The sequence below is a fragment of the Protopterus annectens genome, chromosome 10.part0 (assembly GCF_019279795.1).
Source record: "Protopterus annectens isolate FY-2018-M chromosome 10.part0, PAN1.0, whole genome shotgun sequence".
Lineage (NCBI taxonomy): Eukaryota > Metazoa > Chordata > Ceratodontiformes > Protopteridae > Protopterus > Protopterus annectens.
In genome coordinates, this window is record NC_056744.1 from 565769306 (window position 1) to 565795941 (window position 26636).

The 26636-nt window shown below is 36.2% G+C and overlaps 1 protein-coding gene across 2 annotated transcripts in view; it reads left to right on the top strand.

Annotated features, from left to right (window-relative positions):
* MPL (MPL proto-oncogene, thrombopoietin receptor) overlaps positions 1-26636 on the top strand; it is a 427873-nt gene that overhangs the window by 24511 nt on the left and 376726 nt on the right. Inside the window, exon 2 of one of the 2 annotated variants that reach the window (XM_044085406.1) lies at positions 19875-20004. The exons of the other annotated variant lie outside the window; for it this stretch is intronic. Within the exon in view, the coding sequence (XP_043941341.1) occupies positions 19875-20004 (130 nt within the window). The remainder of the gene's footprint in view (positions 1-19874; positions 20005-26636) is intronic. 2 annotated transcript variants of the gene reach the window in all.

The window sequence follows — 26636 nt, forward strand, 5'->3', positions numbered from 1 at the left end:
ACCACAAATTTGAGGTTAGTGATGGGACAGAAACTACCTAAGTTATTGGGATCCGAAACAGACTTTTCAGGATACAATGCCTCCTTTGGCATAGATGAAAAAAGCCAATATTTTAGAGGAAAGTGGATAATCTGATAGAAAACTGGGCCCAGCATATCAAGTTAAGGAAAAGTTACTGTGGTAAGATATTAGTCCAAACTACTTTTACTAGAGTGCATGCCTAAAAATTAAAGATAAGAACTCATCATATTTAAATAACTGAAATTCACGTCATTACCAAGACAGAAACTCTCTGTAACTACTGCATAATTCCACTGAGCTTATTCCAGAGAAAGAAACTGTTTTCAGCATTGCAGCTGCAAAAAAATCAAGTAACCAATTCAAACTGATCTAAGGAAAGTGTTCTGTGGGAACAGAGACATGCCAGGCTATTCATTCTGTTAACCACTCACAAAAGAATGGCTTGTCAACTTGTTGCAGTAAAGATTTCTCTAAGAAACACTGCCTTTTAATGAGCAGTGTATGTCTGATAAAGTAGCACAATGTTCATCAAGATTTGCTAACCTTGGTATCAAAGAGGTATGCTGTCATTTACACTTCACACTCCACTCCAGTGCTTTAAGAATTAGAGTTAGAATTTTAGAATTAGAATTCTCCTTCAGTCCAGGGATCATGAGAGGGCAGGTGGATGTAAAATGCATGAAGTGAGACAGTAGGTCCAGCACTGGGCCCACAGGCTTATTATAGAGTGCACAAAACTCATCTGGATTGCCTACATGGGCCACCAAAAGGAGCCAGTGATAGGAACAAAAGTGATGAACAACATTTACAGCATTCATGCTCTTCCATTCCACTAGTATAAGATATTCTGGCTGTAACTGGGGTACAGTTACCACAAACCCAGCAAGAAGGCGATCTGACCGACAGACTGGCTCCTCTAACTCAGAGGTGGACACAGCATGTTGGGGCATCAAATCTACAGCATGTCCTAAATAATGGACTACAGAGGCAATGACCTGAGTAAATCTGCAACCCCCACACAATACAGATCAATTCCTGTTCTGGAACAACAGTCTTTTCATTAACCGTCCAATCCCTACAATGTCAGGGAAGAGAAACTGCATTTTATTTAATTCTAAAACCGCTTGCTGATTGCTGTTACTTTTGTTGGAGAAGAGTACTGCTTGTGAACACAGGAAATGATTTTCCGCTTTGTGAGAAAAGGCAAAACTTGCTAGCATTCTAGGTATTTCCTCATAGCCATTAGTTCCTATAACTGCCAGCTCACATAAGCCTAATACAACCAATTGATTCAATCTCTTAAGCCTGTTCAGCTCACACCAGATAGGTTGCAAATAGCATGGTATAGCTAAACCTCTTTAGCTGCTTCTGTCAGTCCAGCTAGGATACTGAAGTATAGTGCTACTAAATTACTTTAACCTGCTTATTTTAAACCTGTTTGCCTAAAGCATACCAGTGTTAGCAACCACTTATTCAGAGACTATCCTCACACTATCTGTTGCCAGCCTAATGCACAGGGTACTTTGAGGAATGTATTCAGTGCCTTATGCTCTTGATAACCACCTCCTCTTACATTAACATCATCATCATCATCATCATCTTCTTCAGCATCTTTTTCCTGTTTTTATATCAGGCCGTCACATCAACAGTTACCACCTCTCTTTATTTCGAGTGTCCATCCTACCTTCTTCAGCAGTCATGTAGTGTTGCAGATCTTCTCTCATGCAAACCATCCATCTCTTGTCTTCTTGTCTCTTCCAAATCTGCATTAACAAATCATCTTCTGCTTTCCTGCTCATGTAAGCAAACCATCATAATCTGTTTTCCTTCACCTGCTCTGTAACGGGTGCTACTTTGTCTTCCACTCTGATGTCACCCTTTCAAAACTGTCTCAGTGTGCATCCTAGTACCCATCACATGCCCTTTATTTCCATCACTTCACGTTTCCTCTGCTTTGTTGCCTTCACTGCCCATTTGCTAAGCCATGCAAAATTACTGATCACACAGCTGATTTATACATCATATTCTTCAACTTTTTTATATTTTTCTGTCATACACAAGGCTGTCTAAATCGGCTTCTTAAGACCTCCTAATATGCATTTTTTTTAATCAAGGAATGCATACTTGGATTGTTTCCTCAATTCCAGCTTCTTGTCCACCTAATGTGTCACTGCAAACAGCAGGTAACTTGTACTGCATCTCGATCTGAATCTAAACTGCTGATCTCCCATCTTACTTTTATTATATTGAATTATCAGTCACTCTCCCCAGCACTTTCATATAATGTGACAGGAGTTTGATACGGTTTACTATTAAAATTTCGAACGGCACTCCGTCGACTGTACTATAGTCGAACACGGAAGTTAGAAAATGATAACTGTGAAGTCAAAAAAACAATCTAGGAATAGGTTTTAACATGGGTTGAGGTAGGGGAGATGTTTGTAGTTCAGAATAATACTGAACACCTACCTCGACCCATGTTAAAACAGTTCCTAGATTGATTTTTTTACTTCGACATTCGACATTTTCGAACTTCCGTTGCCGACTATAGCACAGTCGACAGAGTGCTGTTCGAAATTTTAATAGTAAACCATTTGATACCACTGTATGACCTGCAGTTGTGAATATCCCCATTTGGTCTTGTACACTGGCACTAGAACATTAATCCTCCAATTATCTGGATGATATGCCTTTTTATCCATATTGTGATAAGTACACTCAAGATCAGTTTCTGTCCTAATATACTCAACAACTTTTTTTAAACATCTTTATTGAATTGTCACTTGTGACATAGACAAATTTATATTTATATAAAAGTAATCAAACCATATTAACAAATGTTATACATTGCATGTATTGTTATATAATATAATCAAACCAACATTCCATAAGTTGTCCAATTCCTGCCTTCTTTTCTTTCTCCAAACATTTTTCTGCATGTATTGTTCCCACGATTTCCCTTTTTTTCTGTGTAATGTACTCCTACCCTTTTCTAAAAATCCCACTTCCTGTTCTTTTATCTCTGTTATAATATATACTACTTCATAGGTTCATAGATTACTACTAGGCTAACTGGCCTTGTGGGACATTTTAAGCCTAGCCAGTTAGCCCATGTGAGAATCAGACCCTGCACCTTGTGTCTATAAGGCAAATATCTTAACCATTATCCATTTTCTAGCAACTGCTTTTTTGGCAGCCACTAGAATTAAACTTAGCAAGGCCTTGCTTTGTCTAGGCAGTTCAGATCCTGTATCCCAGCTCAAAAACATAATTTCCTTAGTTACACTCATTTGCTCACCCAATATTCCTGACAGAGAACTCTGAAGAGAATTTTAAAGTCTGTCATCTCATTACACTCTGAGAATATATGCTCCCAGGTACTTTATTCTTCCCCATTACACCTCCAACATCTGCCATCTACTTGTGGAAAAATTCTTTAGAGTCTGCTTGGGGTATGAAAGTATCTATGAAAACACTTCCATGCAAAAATCCTAAATCTTCTACAGTTTTGCATATTTGGCAGCCATACGTATGTCCTCCCATTGTTTCTTTGTGAATTATATATATAATCTCTCTTCCAAATTCTTCTCTCTTCTGATTGATTCCTGTAGTTATCATGCAATATTTTATATGCCCTACTAATTATCCCTTTTTTAACAGCAGTTTCTGTTCTAGATTCAATTAAAAACTCAACCAGTGCAGTTCTTTCATTTAGGATTCCCCTATCCCTTTCTCTTTGTCTATAATATGATATCAATTATTGATAGAGAAGGCAATCACTAGCCTGCAATCCAAATGTCTTCCTAGCCTCTTCCTGTTCTATTACCTTTGTGTCTCTAATTATTTGTTCCTAATACCTTGGTTCCTTTACCAACTTCCTCCAGTACATTCCAACCTCTTTTTTTTCTGTCCTCTGTGCCCTTGGTTACAGTTATCCATATCAGCAGAATCTCCTTTTTCCATTCCCATGTTGGCTTAGTTCATAGCATAATTTCTGCTACTTTATGAATATAATATTTTTTTTAATTTCACCAAGTCATTTGGGTTTCTAACATGACAGGAATGGACCCCATTCCTAAGTCAAAGTACGATTAAAGTTCATGAAATTAGTATTGTTTCAATCTTTGATGTCAGCCAAAAGTGCTCTTTGAAGCACCCACAATGTGCCCAGAAATGACTCCTTCTGCAATTTGTATGGAGTTACATGGATTGGTAACATATCTAAATACAATTTTATAAGACCCGTTGCTCTTACTACTACTGGAACAGTCTGGGTATCTTTCTTCCACATTGCTCTCATTTCTGCATGCAGATCCTGATATTTTATAACTTTGTGTCTGTCTGTACGCAAGACACTGTAGTCACTGGGTGTGGTGATTTCAATAATCAGTGCTACTCTTGTCTTCTTTTCTTGAACCACTATATCCGGTTTTCTAGCATCTATCTTTTGAACTGTTGGTAATGGTTGGTCCCATTTGGTATAAACTTCATTTTCTATGATGCTTTGTGGCTCATGTTTCCAGTGTTTTTCAGCCACTTCAATACCATAGTGTTTTTCACAATCCCCAGTGCAACAATCTTGCCAGATTATTATGCCATTCAGTATACAGTCCTTCTGCCATTAGTATGTCACAACCTGCAACAAGGTGAGCCACTGTTTCCAATTTGGTTTTACAAAACCTACATTTGTCTGTTTTTCGCACATGTTCAATGGACTTTGTAAACAAATGTGTATGTAGCCCACTGTCTTGGGCTGCCAATATTAACCTTTTATCTCTTGGTTTGAATTCACCTCTCCTTAACAATTCCTGTGTTTGTTCCTGATCAATATGAGGTTCTTCCAGAAGTTTTCTATACTTGCAACTATATTTATGTTTTTTCCACATTTCTTGCCTTCGCATCTGGTCCTTCCCCTTATATTCTTTCTTTTGTTTTTTGGCACATTCAGTTGCTACCTGATTTTTAATGCACTTTTGGTTTGATTTCCATTCCTGCTTGATGTCAATATGCTTCTGCTAAATTAAGCAGAGAAGTCATCTTAGATTTATTCTCCTCATGTTTCAAAACTTTCACTACGTTTTGGTCTTATGAGGTCAGTAGATATGTGTGGAGTCCCATGATTGCAAATCTATACATATAAACATTTTTCAAGGAGGCCCATCCCTCCTGCAGAATGGATATTTATTTATTTATTTATTTACATTTGTTGACCAGGAAAGTCCAGGACTGGACGCAGGTCCATTTTCAGTGGAGGCCCAGGGAGAAAAGCTCCACAATTAAAATATTACAGACATAGTTACAGATGAAGAATCCTAGCAATTAAAATATTACAAACATAGTTACAGATGAAGAACATAGTACATTCAGTAGATAACTAGCATCTGTTCCATCCACAAAGTTATAGCAGATATTAACAATTGTTACAATTAGAAGTTACTGCAGTATAATAAGTAGACAGGCATGGAAGTATCAGAGCTTGCTGTAATCAAAGGTAGTTTGTGGGGTAGAAGAGAGGTGGAGGGTAGATGGAGTGGGAGAAGTTAGAGGGGGGAGTTACAAAGGGCATAGCCAGCATGTTTTTAGGTGTGCTTTAAGTAAAACTTTGAAGTTGGTGCATGATGGTACAGAGGTTATTGTGGAGGGGAGGGTGTTCCATAATTTGGCTATAATGCTGGAGAATAGTGCTTAATCTTATAATATAATATATATATATATATATATATATATATATATATATATATATATAGTTTGTGTCTTTCGGCTTTTCCCGGTTAGGGGTCGCCACAGCGGAATTCTAGTCCACTAATGATTGGCAGTTGATTTTTACATACCGGCTTGCCAGGCATGACGCACGACCTTCAACGAAGGTACGCCCATTCACGCATGTCTCCACGCAAAAGACGCTCTAGCTGAGACAGCATCTTACTGTGAGGTGACAATGCTACCGCAGCACCACCACCGCAGTCATATATGTATATATATATATATATATATATATATATATATATATATATATATATAAAATATAATGATATAATCTTGGTATGCACTGATTTTTATAAATCATTTATTTTCCTATCTAATCTATCCAACACATTTTGGGGCTAGTCAATCACTCCAAAACTGTAAGTTAGGACAAAAAGAGCAAACTGATTTATAGCTTGAATTTTGTTCCTAGATGTCAGTGCTGAAATATTCCTTACTAAGTTTTATTCGCATTTGTCCATGTTTTATTGTTGATCCTTCATCAGTTCCCAAGTATTTATACACTCCCTCTTGTTCAAGTTCTTTAATATCACATTCTTGTCCCAAATTGATGTTTTCCTGATGTTGCAGTTTTCCTACTTTAAAGGCTGCTTTTGCACATTTATCAAGAACAAATGACATTCTTACATCATCTGAAAAAGTTTTGACAACTTGCAGTTGTGCTTTCAGTTCCTCATCTGATGAGCTATACAGTTTTAAATCATCGACAAAGAGAAGATGAGAAGTCTTTACATGTTGTTGTTTTCTAGGAGCCAAATTATAGCCATGGCCTAAGCTGTTAAGTAGAGAACTTAATGGGTTAAGGGCAAGGCAGAATAGCAGCGGTGACAGAGATTCACCCTGGGATATCACCCTTTGAATTTTTATGTCTGGCTTAATTGCAAAGTGGTCTGCCACTGTTTCATGGTCACTGTAATGTGGTTGATCAGTGTAAGGTGTATCTTATACATTTTTAAGCAGTCTTTTATCCATGAATGTGGGATGCTATCAAATGCTTTTTTGTAGTCAATCCATGCAATACTTGGATTCTTCCCCTTTTTACAGTTCTCCACTATGACTTTATTTAACAACAAATGATCCTTTGTTCCATATGACTTTCTTTTATTGCCCTTTTGTTCTACTGCCATAATTGAGTTTTCTTCTAAATGACAATAAACTCAGTCAGCATCAATTCCCGTGTATAGTTTATACGTCATCAGAAGGCAAGTTATTGGTCTATAATTTTTAGGGTAGCTTGCAGGTTCAATCTTAAGTAGGAGCATTGTTTTTCCTGTTGTTAACCAGGTTGATGTCTGTTCAGGGTGTTCATATAAATAGTTCTTACTCATGGCTAAATCTCCATGGAAAGATGTTAATACTTTCAGCCAAAAATAAGGTAATGCATCTGGGCCTGGGGTTTTCCAATTAGAAGCTTTTCTTAACTTTGTTTCAATCTCTCTGGCTGTTACTTCATCCCATTTCATATCCTGATCTTTGAACCTCTTATTCTTTCTTTAACTTCTTCTATCCATTTAGCATCATTGTTATGTTCCAAGGATCTTCATAGATACGTTTCCAAAATGTATCTATTTCTTCTTTTTTTGACGGTCTTTCAATTCCTTTTACCTTATTTCCCAATTCTCTATAAATTCTTTTTGGATCATGAATAAATTGCTTATTTTTTACTTTTCCTTTATATTTATTTTTCTATCTTCTAAGTCTTTCCACCTGTGCTGAAATTTGTAGTTTGTTATTTGCAATAGTGCATGATAGATTCTGGTCTGTTCTAATACTATACATTGCTTTTATCACATCTATTTTTCATAGTATTTTTGTTTATCTATTCCCTCTTCTATAATCTTCTAACAGTGACACTTCTTGTCTTAACTGCTTTATAATTTTCTCTGTTCGATATTTCCATGATGGTATTCAATTTCTCCCCTTCCTTTCCCTCGCAACAGGTAGGTGGGAAAGTGCCGATGTCTTATCTTTACTTCATTACCCTGAATTTTAAATAAGTCATTTTTGGCGCATAATCTGAAATAATTATTAGATATATGTCAACATTCTCAATTAAATGCACAAATTCCTGTGAATTACAATTTCTGTCTGGTCTAGCCAACATATTGTACCTTGGGGAATAATATGTAAATTCTCTCTGAGTTTATACTACTGAATTCATGTCTTCCATACCAAATATTTTCATAAATTTCTTCAGAAATCTACCCTCTTTTGTTATAATTTTCCTTCTAGACCCCCCCAGATACAGCCTCATTGTTGCAAACCAAATTCCAGTCAATACCTATAAGCAGTATTCCCTGCTGAAAGCTGATTATTTCTCCCAGAATTTTTAAGCGCCATAACAGCAGTTTTGTTCATTGTGATCCTCATCCCTTGCCAGTAGCTCCTTGCTAACACAGATCTGTCATTATTATAATTATTCCTCTTCTATCATTATTGGAGCTCCATTACCCATTAATATGTGAACTCCTCTTTTCCTTTGTCCCTGATATTCTGATGAATATCCATCCTGAAATCCTTTCTTTATCAAATTAACATTCTCAGTTCTTTCCAAATATGTCTCCTGTACCATTGCTATTTGCACTCTGTATTTCTTAATATAATTATTTCATTTTTGTCTATACCTGTGACACCATTCACATTCCAAGATAATGTGGAAAATGTCACCATTATGATAAGAAGTCATTATTCACACCTATTATATATGACAGTGTTTTTAAATGTCTATTTCCAGATTTTGTGATATCTGTATCTACTAATGTTTGTCAGGTTAATCCTTTATACAGCTTTTTTATCATCAGTACTGGAACCTATGCCACACTTTACAAAACTTTTTGTTTTAATGAAAACCCTTAAACAAAAAGCAAAAGCACACATACACCCAGAATACTCTCAGAACCTGTTAACTTAATACAAACTCACAAAACTATGTACATCTTCATATAATGAAGTTTAACAATCTTAATAGAAACAATTGTCTGAAATAGACAGCTGCAATACAGACCTTAATTAACCTAAAATCAAGGTTAGCCATGCTAAAACACATCATTGCCTTTGCTTCTATTTTCACTAATTGGAATCTGTTCCTTTTTTATCTTTATTCCCCTTGCAGATGTGAAAAACAAATTGTATGCTTTTAGACAACACTAACTTTTAACCTTGTAAAAACTAGTGTTCTGGCATTATATTGCCCTATTATTAGCTTGCCGCCATGGAAAAGTAAGAGAATAAAATATAATCCTCAGGTGCAGGCTTTTAAGAACAAGTTGAAATATGCATTGCTAAAGGAAAACTTTTCATTAGAATCACTGTTCTTTTATTTACTTGTTTCCACTTAAAAGTTGTTTTTAGGTTAAGTCAGGTGTCTTAATCCAGACATTCACCTATGCAAAAGTAATAGAAAACATATGAGTTCTACATTTATTGTGATCTGTGTACTTTTGGACCCCATCCCCCACCTCAACAACCCAAAATTATAGCCTATTAACTTAAGCATGCTTTTGTCTAGCCCTTTTTCTCTTTTTGCATTGTAATGCCTACATTTCTTATCAATAAAAAAAGAAGAGAGTGAGAAAAATCATCTGTTTACTTTAGTATTTTTAACACATACAAGAACAACTGAAATGCTTAAGTATAAAACATTCAATTTATATAGTGAAAAGTTTCATAGAAGTAGTGTTAACAGAAATTGTGTTACTTACCTTTTTCCTTCCTCTTCTCCTCCACTCAGAGTCCTTCCAAACATTAATGATATGAAGTGACGCAAATGCTTTTCAGGTTCCACAAGTGTAACAAAGTCAGCAAAAGTCAATTCTTTCCCCTTTTTCTTATGTGGTCATATTTCACAAATGCAACTGATGCTTTGCAGTCTCACATTTATTCACTAGTTCCTGTGTTGCTAGTCTTCTTCCTGTTCATCTCCATCTCCCAACTCCACATTCTGGTTCATTTCAAAGATAATCCCAATTCTTCTAATCAACTCCTGTGTGTTTCACCGTCTCTCAAGTATTTTCCTTTGGAATAGTTGAAAATGTTTCACTGTCAGAGTCTCTCCATGTGTTTTATTATCAGACAAATAAGAAGCACAATCCCTTCTGTTTGAAGGCTCACTTTTTGTTGCACAAACTTAAATATTTCCTCCTTAGCCTGGTTGCCACAATAAATTTGTTTCTTTTCCATCTGGTGTATACTGAATAATCATTTTCCACAAACACTTTACTTATCTCTGACTTTTAATACTTTGCACATTTGCCACAGTTTTGTCAGGATCAACTCTTTTTGCTGGTAGGTTTGCACCTTTACTAACACAGGTCTTGGCTGCTTTCTCATTCTCAGGTTTGGAGCATACACATGATGTGCCCTTTCATTTAATAGTTCCTACTGTGGAATACCAGTCCAGATGCTTATATGTGCCTTTATAAAATTAATACAGTCTATTACTTCTAATTTATCTGGCACAGCAGAAGCTCTATGTGCTTTGTCCTCTAACTCTACCATTTTTGAAACATTTCTTGAACATAACAAATTAGGCAAAGTGCGAAAAGTGGTTCAAAGCAAGCATTATGGGCAAATCAAACTGCAGTTGATATCCAATAGTTCAATTAAATTCGACTCGAGCCTAAGTAAATCCAAATAATTTTATTGGAGTCAGACGAACAAAATAGGACAAGATGAGCGTTTTAGCTTCCTCAGATCTTTACAATATCCGGTATAGATCCATCCCTTATATATTGCAATCATTAAATGCCAATTACACTAATTAAACAATTACATAAAAAGAAGAATAACGCATTAAAAACATTTTAAAATTAATATATCCAAAGAATATTATTATGAAAGACATTGTTATACAAATATAGAGCATGCCAACTGTTTTATATGTCAGAGAAATCTGATTGATAGAGACAGAAAGTATCTTTAAACATGGTAAAAGTTTATAATTATAACAATATTGCATTTCTTGAACATAGCCAGCCAGCCTTTTCATTTTGACCTTTGATTTTTGCAGTTTTATCAGCTCATCTGAATATCTGTTTAAAGCTTCTTTCATTTTTCCAGCTTTTTATTTTATTTTTTATTTACTTTTTTTTAAATACTCATTCAGTGTCTCATTTATTTTAATCAGCGGTGAGCACATTTGATTTATGTTTTCCTCTAGATTACTGGAAGACATGTCTTAACCAAAGTTGGAGCTTGAACTACTTTGTGCCGAATAACTGGAGGATTCTTCCCAGTCAGTGTTTTCTCTTCACCTTTTCTAGATGATTTTCTTTCAAACTCTCTTAGTTTCTTCTTCTCTAACATCCAGGCAGTTTAGTTACTAGATAGTAAATGAATTTACTAAAAGTAGCAGATTTCCTGGCTCTTGTCTTTCACTTTTTTTTTCACACAGAAAGAACTGAACTCAATCTGTTAATCAGTGTGCAGCCATGTTGGAAAGTCCCATGCAGGCCATTCTTGTATGTGATCTTGTTACTGTGTCTCTTGATAAACCATGTATTGGCTATCATTAAGCCATTTGCCTGACAAAAGTCTAAAATGGCCACAGCTTTATTTTTTCTGTTGCTCCAAAAATGCAGAACCAGAAAGTCCTCATATCCTGTCTTGATTATCTTAATATAAACATTCAGGTCTCCCATTATAAAGACCAACTCATTTGTCCTGCTTTAGATAGGAAGTCCTGCAAATGTGCCCTGAATACCTTCTTTTCCTTACTGTTGCAGTCCTTTTGTACAGCATAGGCTGAGATCACAAAGACTGCTTGCCATGAGTCTGTTACTGATTCTGATGACATCCCTTACTGTCTTCAGAAAGAAACCCTCTCTATCTCTCTCACTACAGTTCCCACACAATTTCTTGTCTGTCCTCCCATGGAGCAGTAGAATGTGAATTCCAAGGAAATAGTATTCATTTTGCTGCCCTTCCACCTTATCTCTTGGATATATAAATACTCAGTCTCCTCCTTATCATCATTTTATCTGCTTCCAAGCTTTGTCTCATCACTGAATTTATATTTATTTTTAACAATCCTTAGTCAAGTGAAATGGTTTTATGTCCAACTTTCACTTAACAAAGCTATTCCATGTAACCTGGTCTATGCAAGTGGACACCAGCTAGCCAGCAGCCTACTGACCTAGAGTTGCTGAGCTTTATAGCAGGCACACACTGGTCAACAGGGGTGCAGCCACCTTTAGCACAGGTTTTTGGAAGAAGTTTGGGTCCTTAACCCATTTGGCTCTGGGAAATATTCATGCCCTTTTTGGCAAAATTAGCCTACATGTTCAATTCACCTAGAGGCATTTTTTGCACCATTGAGTGGCTAGCTCTGACACAGTCTGCAGCATGTTATCCATGTTCCCATATCTAGAGGATACTGTGCACCACAGATTATGCTTAAAGTGGGGGATCCACACAACTCTTCCCCAATTGACTCCACCTGCTCTTACTACATGTTAAATTTATTTGAGAAAAGTGCAGATGTTTGATAAACTGGAGCTATCTTCTCATCAAAGCAGAATGCCACCAGCTTCCGAGTTGCTAGTACCTACATACTGCACAATGGTATACTTAAGAGATCCCATAGCTACAATGACCACCAAGGCATACACAGTGCACACAAATTCCTCAGAAATGCAAACATACTCCATCTCCACCAACCATATACAGTTTATCATGCAGTACTAACCCTACAATAATAGGTCACCAAGTTGGCACACAAAAGTCTGCAAAACTTCTGATTCCAGCCAGTTTAAGTGGTACTGTTTTAGTCTTAAACAATGCCATAGTGAGACACACATGTCCCATTAACTAGGCTGAGCAAAGAAAATTTGATGGTTAGCTGCCTCTTAGATGCTAAGATATACAGCATCATGAGGGCACTCAAGCCCCTTCACCCCAACCACAAATACAGCGTGGTCATTGCCCATGCTGTTGTAAATAACCTGGGATGACTTCAGTGAATTATGTGAAGACAGACATGCTGGAGCTCATATACTATGCTTTCCAGGCTGGTATGCAACTAGTCTTGAGCAGCATATTACCTTGTCTGAGTGATGTCACTATACAGACAAAAATAATTGACTTCAACAATTTGTTTAGTGTCTTTCCAAGGGGCCCAGAGTACACTAACCTGGAGAGAAATTGTCACCAGTCATGTCTGCTTTGGAAGGGATCATGGCTTGTAAATTTCTCATCAGGCCTTTCATGTAGGTTCATAGATTCATAGGCATTTACTAAGCTAATGACCACAAGAGCCATTTTAAGCCTAGCCATGGATCCCAAATCTCTGACAAGTTCGTATACCCTTGATAAGTGTAAACAGGGGCTTGGGAGATGAAACATTTACAAGAAGGAGCCTGGAAGATGAAGCATTTACAGGTTGCTTGTGTTCATTAGAGATATAGGTACCAAACTAGGGATGAATTCCCTGTTCCCCATCCAGTTGTCCAAGTTGCACTTGAGTTGGGTTAGGGAGGAACTGTGCTTCCTATGGATGGGGAGACTGTCCGAGAGACAGGGTAGTCTCTGGGATACATACATGCCTCTCCCACAGGTCCTATTTATGTCACAGGTAAAGTTTAAGTTTTTTAGATAGTTCTGGTGCTGTTTGTTTTTTTTTGGATATGCACGGGGTCCATCAGAGTGGGGTCTGACAATGCCAGGTATGTCAGGCACATATTTGCCCTCAAAAGTCTGTAGGAGATAAAATATGTGGATAGGGTCTTGAGGCAGTCTGCATAAAATATTTTACTTACACCATGTATTCTTTTAGTGAGGAACTTCTGTGGGCATTCCAGTTGTTGGATATGCCTGGTTAGGTACATGCCAAAGGGGCACTGTACTCAATGGTAGTTATGATAAATGCTGAATACAATGGAACAATGACTTCCTTGGACTTTGATGCCATACCTTTGTTTATAAGTTGTGCAACAGAGAATGATTTCTTCACTACTCTAGACATTTGAAGACTAAGACTCTTTTAAACAAAGTCAGTCTGGTCTACCAGTCTAGCCAAACCCAATTAGAACAGTAGAACAGTAAGAAAGCTCTGCTGTTCAATACTTGAAACCTTAACATATAAATTTCCAACTCTCAAGGCTCTACTGTCCCTGGAAAATGTTGACATGTGAATAATTACCGAGGCATTGCTCCACTATGATGACAACACACCCTCCCGAACAGGCTTCAATACCTACTACTCATTCAGTCCCTTTGCTAAGGGTTCCCCGTAGCAACATAATGATACTGAACTTTTCTGTATATTACTAAATCTAAATAAGAGTCTCCTATCATATCTTGACCAGCAAAAGAACTCCTTCTGTGTCACAAGTAGCCCATGAGACATACCCAAATAAACTATAATCAATACCAGATAAGAACCATTTTTTTTACCTATGAATTTCTACTGCCCTTCCATAAATTCAAAGACTGACACTACTATAAATAAACAGAAAATCGTATCTGCTCAACGTGGTCAACTTCTTTGAAAAAGTCACACAGGTCTTGAGCAAGAGTAAATCTGTACACACAAATACCTAGACCTGGCAAAAAATACCATTCAACACTAGGCATAACTGTCAGACTAACTAAATTAAATAGCAGTCCTTATGTAACCCACTGGATTGCAAACTGGCTTACAGAGAGAAATCATCAAATTCAGATTGGTGCACACTCTCCTCAAAAAGACTCATCACTAGTGAAGTTACCAGGGATCAGTTCTAAGAGTGCACCTGGTTGGTATTTATTTTACTGTCCTGCAAGCAGATGTCAAAGGCCTATGGCTGACCAAGTATCAGATAACTGCAAACTTGGAGTTATCATCGATTATCCAGATAACTCCTAGATCTTCCAAGAGGTACTAACATGCACTAACAAATGGTGCCAAGAACATGGCCTTAAACTAAATGCTAAAAAATGTAATACTGTAATACGGTACACCTGGGAGGGTATGATTATGAGTGCTGCCACCACACAGATGACATGCCTATCAAAACTGATACAGTTATTAAGGACTTGAGCACTCTCAAGAACAATCAGCACTGCTAGGATCACTATGTATCAGTGGTGGTCAGGAAATCCTGATTACCAAGAGTATAACTTCCAAGTCTAAAGAGGTTATTATTCCAGCTTACTCTTACATTGTCAGGTATAATGTTCCCTTTGGCATGTACATGAACAGACACATGGCAACTCAAAAGAGTCCAATGTTTCTTTACCAAAAACGTCTTAGGGTTTAAGTTCATTAACCTATGTTGAATGCCTTAAAACTCTATCCCTCTTCTCAGTCTTATAGAGACTCCTACAAGGTGATTTCTGTCTGGCATACAAATCGTCCCAAATGTGTATTCAGAAAGGCCAAATCATTCAAGCAAATTTTGGAGAAGGGTGAAAGTTCTTACAATCCAACTGGTAGGCCTATTGGAAATTTCAAATGTGGTAGGTGTAGTGTGTATCATCTTATACTGCCTACGGATTCTAAGCTGGTTATGGCTGGTGACTTAATTAGACTTTATGGGCATTTTGACTGTTATAGTAAAAATGTGGTGTATTTAGCAATATGTGGTCAATGTCCAGCGTTTTATGTTGGAAAAACCAGTAGAGCTTTTAGAGATAGAATTAATGAACATATGTCAGATATTAGGCACATGAGAAAAACAAATGCCCTGTACAGGCACATTGAGTCACACAGTGGGCATGAGTTTAAATTTTGTGTGATTCAAAAAATTGTTAAGGATGTGCAGGACAGCATTTTGGATCTTCACCTTGACCTTAGTGAAATGAGGTGGCAACTAAGGTTGAATGCCACGGTTTTTCCTGGCATTAATGACCACATTAGTATTGCCCCTATTTTAAAATTAAAGCATATTTTGGGGTGACTAATTTATAAGTTTACCATTATTTATTGTTTTTATTTATATATTGTTGTATTTTTTTGCATTCATCATATATATTTTTTGATATTCAACTTGTATGTATAATATTGTGGTGTAGTTATTATTTTATTTAATAGTAGTGTTGATGTTTTTAATAATTGATAGAGTGTGTTCAGTCCACTTTAAGAAGTTGGAAATCAATTAGTTAATTAATTAGCTAATTGTGAATGATGTCATGTGCTGAGACTTAAAAAGCTTGAATCAGTTGATTTTTATCATTCTGAAGAAGTCTGAATAAAGACAAAACCTAGGTAAAATCGTTGGTTGTGGTTGATGGTGTCCTGCAGATTTGAGCACTGGTCGATTCTTGTAAATCTTCAAATGGCCCTGCCCTGCTAAAATTCCTTCATTTCCACAAAACCTCTAGCATAGAAAGCACCCACACAAGAACAAGACACCTAAACTTCCATCGTGATAAAAATAGAACCTGCTGTTGAGATAGGAACCTCTCACAAAGATTCCCTTTCTTCTGGAACACATTCCTACTTCATGTCAAGTAAAATAGTTTCCTAGTTGTCTTTAAATGTTACCTTGATGAACAGATGAGGAAGCACAAATACACCCTGGGTATGGCACCATAATCCCTTATGGAAATGAGTAACTAAAAAGGAGAACTGCACAGCTAGGTTACAAATGGACTTCATGACTGGCAACCTAGTAATAACCTATGAACCTATGAACATTATCAACAATTTTGCCATCTGCACAGTTACAAACACCAAGTGTTTTGACACAACACACTGCAAGTTTTTGTATAACTTCTTAATATGGTTGATTCATTATGCCAAGCCCACAAAGGGTGAAGGCAAACTGCTTCTGCTCTTGTATTACTTGACTAGAAGTTTATCTGTCACTATGTCTCAAGGTTACTTTTCATGAACATTTTTAAGGCATGCAAAACAAATAGAAAAACATGTTGAAAAACTTTGGAGGCTCAGTTGTACTGATGGGCTAATATTACATCTAGTAAGTTACACTATGATCACTGGGCTCATCCTTTATTTAACCAAGGTCAATTGGACTTTGGGTTATGCAGTAACACTTTGTAGGGTTTGCTAGGCCATAGAAGAACACAATGGCTCACTATTCTGTTAAATTAACAAATATTCATTTCTCAAGTTCTAGACTGTGCACCCCCCTCACAGTTTTGCACTTATTTGTGGGAATGTACTGTGGCATTCTGCATGTACAAAATACTTCCCAAGTCTGGGGTTCCTCCATACACATAAAACTATTGAATAACCAAGTGAATGGATTTGTTTGTAAACTGTACCTTTACACATTAGCAAAATGCAAACACAATATGTTTGGCATTTTGAAATGCATGTAGGAAAAAATGTAGTTGATTTATAAGTAACTCTGCTTCTGCAGTAGCTCACAGAAGAGGTTATCAGGGACCTGGGGACCCAGGTTGACAGTGGCCTTTCTTTTGACACTCACATTGCTAAAGTGGTTAGAAAGACCTTCTACATTGCCCACCTGATCATGAAGGGATTCACATCCAGATCAAGTGAGGTCATTGTTCCCCTGTGCTCTTCACTTATCAGACCAATGATCGAGTACAATGCCCCATTCGGGATGTATCTCACCCGACACCTGCAGCAATTGGAGAGACCCCAAAAGTTCCTCACCAATAGGATAAAGGGACTCCAAAATCTGTCATATGCTGCCAGACTGAAGAAACTCCAGCTCTATTCAGTCGCATACCGCCTGCTCAGAGGTGACCTGTGCCTGACATACAAGGCCATGTCCAACCCGGAATTAATGGACATGCTCCACCTAAAAAATCCAAATCTACCAGATCCACTAGAGCAAGCGACTTAAACCTTAGCACGGATATAAATAAGACATGCTGGAGGGATAGATTTGTCACCCAGAGACTCCCTATGCTGTGGAATAGAATCCCAGTCCATGTGAGGCAGAGCACCTCGCTGGCTCTGTTCAAGAGAAATCTTGACCGGTGGATGGGAGATCGTAGGTTTATCCCGGGAATCATCTCTGTGTCACTGCTGGACAGAGGCACAACAAACTAATGGGCACAGTATTTTTTAACATAAGGGGTGGCGTAAGCTACAAAACTTTGGGCTAGGCTTATAAATGCCTTAGGGCAGATAACCTAGTATAAACCTATGAACCTATGAGCTCTCATATACCTTGTGCATCACAAAACCTATGGCATTACATTATTTCCTCTGGAACAAGTGAAGTATAATTCCTTAGCCATGAAAAAAGTCAGTTTAAAAAATGGTTAGCCTTTTTGGAATTATCAAAAAGTAGCACTAAGGTATGTAACATAAAAATGGGTGAAGCCAAATAGCTCAACTATCAGACACACATAAGTCCTGCTAATTCCAGTGATGATGTAGCTTTTCTTAATTTGACTTTAGAATAGTTTTTGTTGATCTTTTGTATGCATCTTAAGATAAATGTTAGTAATTATACAACTAATTAGCAACAGATGAAACTCCATTTTATTAATTAGAGATAAATATGGGTCTATGTCATAATATCTAAGACTCACCATATCTTACCCAAAATATCTAAACCCATAATATTCAAAAAATAACACCACCATATCCCCTCTAACTTATATATACCAACTCTGGACGGCACAGCAGTGAAGAATGGGCAAATTTCAGATTTTTGTTATTCTGAGTTTTACATATTTTTGTGCCAGCAACAGCTTTTAGATATTTTGACTTCAGTTCAAATGAATGGAACACATTTTTTTGCTACTAAATTAAATAAATAAAAAGAAAATAGCCATCCTTCAGGTAATAATTTTGGATATGTGAAATGCATGATAGACCAGGACAAAGTTAGAGTCCATTAGTTTACAAAGTCTTCAGCATCTGGGGAGTAAGAAAGTGAATGAACTGTATTAAACAACTTGCCATCACCCATCTGTGGTTCTAAATATCATATCTGGCATAATAACTGAAGAAAAAAGGTATAAATGGTAACCCAAATATGAAACTTATAAATGGTGACCCAAATATGAAACTGTACCTATTCTAATTTGCAAATTCATTGTGATAAAAAAGCAAAAAGATTTAACTTAATAAACATGAGTCAATAAATGAAGTCTCCGTGTTCATGAATTTTGTTTATAGGTACCATAAATGCCACATTCACTTAGTATTGCTGATTTATATAATATGTAATATACATACATTCTGAAGACACAGTTACCTTTTTCAGAGCCAACTTATATATACACACACACACACACACATATATATATATATATATATATATATATATATTATATATTATACATATGCATATAGGGATAGGCAGGGAGGTAGATACATAGACAGATGTGCATGAAAATATGCAAAGATATGGCATAGATAGTATAGAAAGCTAACTTACTAAGTGTAGAGGAGGGGCTGGCATAATGTATAAGGTCTTTACCTCATAGCTACAAGGTATGAGGTTTGATTCTGGCATCTGTTTATTCGCTAGGCTTGTAATAGTCTGCAGACTGATACCCTAGTATTTACCTATGAATTTATATCTATAACTATACATGCAGACAGGACTTGTGAGGACTTTGTGAAGAATTTATTTTATCTAAATTGTTCTGGGTCTCCTTCTTCCACCTTTCCATCTGCTGTGTGTATTACTTTTGAGGCAGCTGCTGTTTCTGGTCTTTCTAGTTTGTGTTTATTAGTGTATTGTACATTAGTTTGGCTTGACCATCTTCCATTATCTTCACTATACTCTCATGAATGACTGTTAAGATGGTATGAAGGCTAAGTGACTTTCTGCCTTCTCATTCAGTGAGCTAAAATTCTCACCTTCATTATGGCCAGATGCAGCATCTGAGTCTGAATGCAGTCTTGCTCTCCTAGATAACAAATTATATGTTTATGGGTCAGTGTTGATGCTGTAGGACAGAGACATTGCACTGCACAAATAAGACACTGGTATTACTAAATATTGAGCTAAAATGTCTACTGTCCTAAAACTAATTGTTGACTTAAAACTGACAGCTGTTTAAAATCTGCCCAGACAGTATACAAAAGGCTGAAAAAAATACCATAGCTAGAAAGAGATGGAAAGAGAGACCTAAACTTTTATGCATTCAGGTATGTACTTGATATTAAAGACAAGACGCTTATAATTTAACTTTCTCTTTTTCATTGACAGAATTCCTTCTGGAGCCCAATGATCCTGACCAGCCCAACTGCTTTGCTGTAGCTTATGAATCCTTAACATGTTTTTGGGACGAAGAAAATGAAATGGACAATGCAACATATCATTTTTTCTACAACTATCTGTAAGATCTATTGTTTTTGTTCTAAAACAAACTTAGGACATAGAACCAAACATATTTTACAAAATCTAACACTGTATACATCTTTCCCAATGTTGCCATGTTCATAGGTTCATAGCTAAGTACTAGGCTATTGGCCCTAGGGCCTATATAAGCCTAGCCAAAAATGTAGAGGAGTTTCAGATCAGTGTTTCCTTTCTTTACCTTTAACAGTCATAAATCCATGATACTGTGATATACCAGTGACATGAAGGCAAGATACTAGTGACTAGGATTCAGCATCAAGTTCTGTTGGATGCACAGCAAGCCAGGAGGATAGGGAATAAGTACTCAGTGTGCTATTTTCTTTACCTGGGGTGTAATTGGGTCTACTTGCAATCACTCTAATGCTTTGCTGTTCAAAAACACATGAGATGCTGTGACAGTCACCATAGGTACTTGCACATAGGGACATACAGAGTTCCTTGTTTGTCATTACATAACATCCTCTGCCATGTACCCACAAGGATGATGGCTCATGGTCACATGGTACACAGCCTTCAGTAGCTCTGCTCCTTGATCCTCAGCAAGAAGTTAATATAAGGCTCTGCCATCTAAGCAGCTGAGGTTCAACCCAACAAAATACTATGCTCAAGACTATCTAACATTTAAAATGGTTTCTGTTGGTCCTGGAAACAAAGTTACCTTAGCAGTAAGACAGCACAAAGGTTTATTTAAAAAATCTATCACATTATGGAAAAGCCTACATTATTTAATATATTCCCAGAGTAGCATTAATCTTTTGATCAACAGACTGACCTGACTTACATCAGTTTCCAGTATATACTGAGCTTCTTACTTTTTTATTACGTTAAATGTTTTTAAGTCTATGGATACCATCTTGGTATTTAGATAGGCTGTATTATAAATCATGCTACAAGGCGACTGCAGTTAAAGACAAAAAAATGTAAGAAGTATACATGACATAGACAATAATAACCAAAATAACAGATTTAGAGGAGCTTTATGTTTTTCTTAAACACCAAGGCTATGTTCAAACAAATTCAAGCACAATGTTTTGGAAATTTGGGTTCCTGTTTTTCAGTTGCTGAAAAAAGCATAAAGGCAAATATTTGTTTTCATTTATTTCTGATTACTAACAGCCATGCACATGATTATGACAAGTACAAAATGGTGTGGGGGTACAGCAACCACATGCAGAGGTGCAGGAGGCTCACCCTACATAAGGCACTGATTTCAAATAAAGGTTGCCCCCTTGATGAAGGAATAAGAGCTTCCTCTTCTTTGTTGTTTCTGGGTGACCTTGACATATTTACAGTTTGGCATATTCCTTATACTGAAGATGGGGTCAAGGGAAGGGTGTTTTGACATGTCTACTGAATGTCATGTTGAACCAAAAGAGGCATCAGCCTAACATAAGAGGGGAAAAGAAATTTAGCCCTAAGGAAAACAATGCTATTAAGAATGTCAACAAAGTAGAATTCAAGTAAGTCATTTGTTTTTTTTTTTTTTTTTGTTTTGTTTTTTTTTGTATTTAACCTTTGTTTATCAAGTCCCTTTTGAGGACACAAGAACCTTTGTTAGGGAAAGAGGTAGAAATTCATAGAGAATGTGTTCAAGAACATAGAGGACATGTATAGTTTCTGCTCTTACAACAATAAAAAAACAATTTAAGATCAACATCATTACAGATAACATAACTCAAATCTTGCACTAGCATTTGTGTAACAGATTAGTAACTACACAAGAAGCATGACATTCACTCCAGTCCAACTATTCTCCAAAGTATCTTTGCCTCAAAATATTTCATACATATATTGGTCTCTTATTGACTTCCTGATTGGTCATGGTAGAAAATGTTGAATCTTTCTAAATTCCTCTATGCATTTCTCAAGTTGTGAAAAATCTATGTCCCTTTTAAGATATATTGGATTAAAGGAGGTGCGTTTAAGTGATCTGCCTTGAGGTCAGATGCTTAATGAAGGATGAAGACTCCTGATGCTTTACAGTCTTATTGTGTGTATTTGTTTGTGTGTATCTGTTTACATTTTTTTTTTTTTTTTGTTAACCAAGTAGAAACCTCTAGGCCAAATGTAAACATACTAGTCCCACAGCTGTACGAAGCAACACAGCTCATTAACTCATCTTTTATTTCCTAAGACTCAATAGGGCAAGTTGTAAAACTCCAAGAAATAAAAATGAAAATTATACTTTTTCCTACAGTTTAACTCAACTCGTAGGTTACTTTTCTTGAAACAATATGGTTCCAGTATTGTTTAGGTACCAGAAATCTACCTGTACTTTATAAAGCTTTCATTTTCTTGCCTGGGAATGAAAAAACAGAAAACTCACCCACCTTTTTTAAGCTTAACTTCCCACATACTTTGCAGATGAATTAGACTCTACCAGTATGACATACCACAGACAGAGAGAATTCTATATTTTAACCTTTCAGGTACTGCCCACAATCTTAGACATGGAATTTGTCCTGCTGATGTCAGAAACTCAGCAGCTGCTATAAAAAGGCATAGTTTTGTGAAACTGTTTTCCAAAACCTGTATTGCAGACAGGAAGATAACTATTATGAGTGAACCTAGCTAATAGGGTTGACATCTGTCTCTCTCTCTCTCTGCATAACAGTACTGATTTGGGCAGTTCTATCTGGGAGAAGATGAAAAAATGATAAATATGTTGATATTTTACAAAAAAATATTTTTTGACTTTTATATAAACATCTCAGAAAGCTTTGATAGTATATTTAAGTAATCTTAATATCATATAAATTAGTATAAACAACCAACATTGCTCATCACAATGTCTCTATTTTAGTAGAAAATAATTCTTTAATTCTTTAATTTTCAACACGTAGATAGCACTATGTGTTTTTTTATTACTTGATCTAGACTAATATGTATGCATTGTTGCTCACTGTCTGTGTCACAGGCATTTATTGTAAATGTTTAATTTCTATAACCTTGCTTTAATCTGTGGAGCACTGAAAATGGAAATTATCCAGCTGGACTAGCCCGGTAACAAATGTAAAATAAAATAAAATAAAATAAATAAACATGATTTGTCATACACAATTTCAAGATGCAATAAGACTGATACACTTGTATGGTGATGGTATTTTCTGTTACTGCAACAGCTTTATACAATATAGTGTTGGTCTTACACTTAGAACTAATGATCTGTAATGCTCAAGGATTATGGTTTTGATAAAGTGTTAATATGCAATACAGCATATCAAGAGGTAGCAATGCAGAAGTAGGAAAATGTAAATTATGAAGGAATTTGTGCCTCAGCTTAAAAAATTTCCTAACGCAAATTGAAGAACAGGCTTTTTTTATACTGTACTTGTAAAATACTTTGGTGAAAATAGCAAGCACATTAGTACATTTCTCCAACATTCAGAATAAAAAAGAAAAAAATCTTCCTAGTAGTGTAAACACTGGTGAGTAGCAAAACAAGTTATTTGAAGTGTTAATTAACAGCTCTGATTGCAATGCTTAGACACCCCAGGAAGATTGGGTGGGGTGGGGGTCAGTGCTCATAACAAAGGAGTACCAAATGATAATCTTTAGAAAAGCCTAAAATGTATCTACTTTCTTTACCTGGAGCTGTAAAATTGCTCTGAAAGAATTATAATTGGCTTTGAGAGAAATGTATATGATGGTCATTCAAGAATAAAATGCAATCACTCCTACTACAAAAGCTGTGTCTTAGATGCCATTGACTTATACTGCTAGCATTGTATCTCACTGGGATAAGAAAACATTGCCAATTCCTTATGTCTAGCATGACTAATATAAAGGGGACTTGAAATGGATTCTGGGAAGGAGACAAGAGAACACTAAAACTAGATCATATTAATATGTCATGCCTAGTGACAGTCATTTTGTGAAAAAGCATACTAAAATTGTATAAGAAATATTAAATGACAACACAAAGATAAAATGAAAAAATACATTTTTGAGTTCCAAGGTGGAGTTTTCCTTTCAGTGCAATTGCAGAAACTATATACTATCAAAAAACTTGCAATATTGGTGAAAACAAAAGGAAACTAACAAAACAACCTCAAACATTTTAAAAATACCTTTAGCAGACCATTACAAAATCAAAAGAAAATGTAAGATCTTATGCAAATAAAATACTTATGTTGTACTACAAAGTAGTAGGAGTATCGCAAATTCAAATAGGAATGAGTTTATAAGTTGTAGTACTTAATTGTTAGCATGGTGCAAAACAATTATATAGCAATAGTGCAATGTTGAACATTTATATGCATAGCTAATATATATTTCTGAAATATGAAATGCACCATTAAGCATGAACAGAAAAAGCAAACATCAAGAGATACCATTTAATGACGTGTTTAAAATTTTTAACAAAAAAACTGCAAACACACTCAACACCCTTATGCAGTATCTTCTGAACAAAAGTATCACCTCTCATCCCCATCTCATTCTTATTTGAATAAAAAGAAACTGAACATGATCTCTTTCATAATGAAATGCCAGAAGGTGACCAAATGCCCAGATAAAAATGACAATAGTAAGATTTAATGAAATGACCAGTATGACAAACTCATCACATTCTGATCACATTCCCCTGACAATACTTAATAAATAGTCATACTCAAGATGACATCATGGTGTCCATTAACAGACAAAAGTTTGCAAAGCCTCAAGAAGCAATTAAAAATAAAATCTCAAGGAGCAACACATCAAATTCAATTAATTTAAATCAATGTCAGTAGGTTGTGGTACAAAGCAACAGAAAAGTGGTCAACAGAGACATCTGAGACAGGACCAGTCACTGGTCTCACACCAGTTTACAAACAGCTGCCGCAATAATAGCATCATTTTTCTTATGTCTGACAAAATTAAATACAAATTCTGATAATATCCAAAGTGCTCATATGAGTCTAGAAATTCTGAGGTGTCATACACATATAAACAAGCTAGCTGTAAATGCACTGTGACAACAGCTAATGGAAGTTATTTCTGTAAACAGCAAGTCTGCAGTGACTGAGATTCTAAAACTTTCTAGATCATGCATGGCCCTGTTCATGGATTCAAGGGTCCATAGGTATATACTAGACTAATGACCATCAGGGCCTTTATAAGCCTAGCCATGCAATGCAACCCAATTGTGTCTCTATGTATCACTGGTGTTTATTAGGAGGGGTCATGTTAGGAAGTTTCTAGAGGTTATGTGAGGGGGGTAAATTAGTTTGAGTATTACTATCTGTCTCTGTCTCTCAGAGGAAAGGGGACCAGACCCAGAGTGAAATTCTGATTTCCCATCCATTGGTCAAGTTTACACATAAATAGGGTCATGGTTGGACTCGGCTTCACATGGATAGGGAGTCTGTTTAGTATTGGGATCTTCTGAGACCCATATCTATCCAGCAAACATGTCTTATTTATGTCACAAGCAAAACTGAAATCCTTGGATCTAGTAGTTCTGATGCTGTTCATTTTGAGGACGTGCAAAAGGTCTATCAATGCTGGATCCAAGAATGACTTCTTTACCAGGCACAGACCACCTCTCAGTAACCTATAGGAGACTGAGTATAGAGATAGGCATTAAGGCAATCCATATAGGACAATGTGTTTATACCCTGGATTCTCCTGGTAAGAAACCTTTGTGGACATTCCAGCTGTTTCATATGTCTTGTCAGGTACATGCCAAAGGGAATATCGTACTCAATGATGGTTCTGATAAGAGCCAAATAAAGTGGCACTGTGACTTCTTTGGACCTAGATGGCATGCCCTTACTTATAAGCTGGAAACACAGGTCCACTGCTCGAACAAGGAAAAAAATTGCAAAACCACAATACTCCACGTACACCCACTTCAGCTTGAAGAAACAAACTCCGTTGACATAAAACACAGGTTTATTTGTATTTAAACCACAAAACACTCCATTCAAGTAGATGGTTTAGCGCTTTCATCTGATCTCTCAGATTTCTTCAGAACCACCATTACCAATTAACACACCCCTTTTATACTCTGTTTGGCGCCAAAAATTATTCAAAGTTTTAAAAACATTAAAAACTTTTCAAAATATAAATTTCAATGTTTAAAAACTATTACATTCATTACTAACAAACCTAACATTTATATTGTATACTTTAAATACCAATACAAAACAATTTTATTATATATTATTTGTTGTGTAATCATATAACCATTTCATGTTCATATTTGTATAGTCTCCCTTCTTTAATTAAAAAATATGCTGAATAATTATTATATAACACATAAAAATGTATATATATGTGATTTGCTTTGGACATAAAAAATACTCCAAGAGTATAAGTAACCACAAGAAAGTCAAGCCCTATCCAACATTAAGAACGGTTTAATACTGATGTAGTCATTAGTGGCATCACAAATAATTTGCCATTCACTCTCTTTGTAGGATAGAAAGGTTTTCCAATTACCCCCAAATACTGTCATTTCCACCTGGTCTATTATAAAAAATTTAAATGTATGTTCTTGTCCTTTGTCTAATACATGCCTGCTGAGTGCATTCTTTGTATCCTTTTTTCTAATTTTATATAGATGTTCATATATCCTCGCCCTGAGTTTCCTCTCCGTCTTGCCTACATAATAGGCTGAACAGA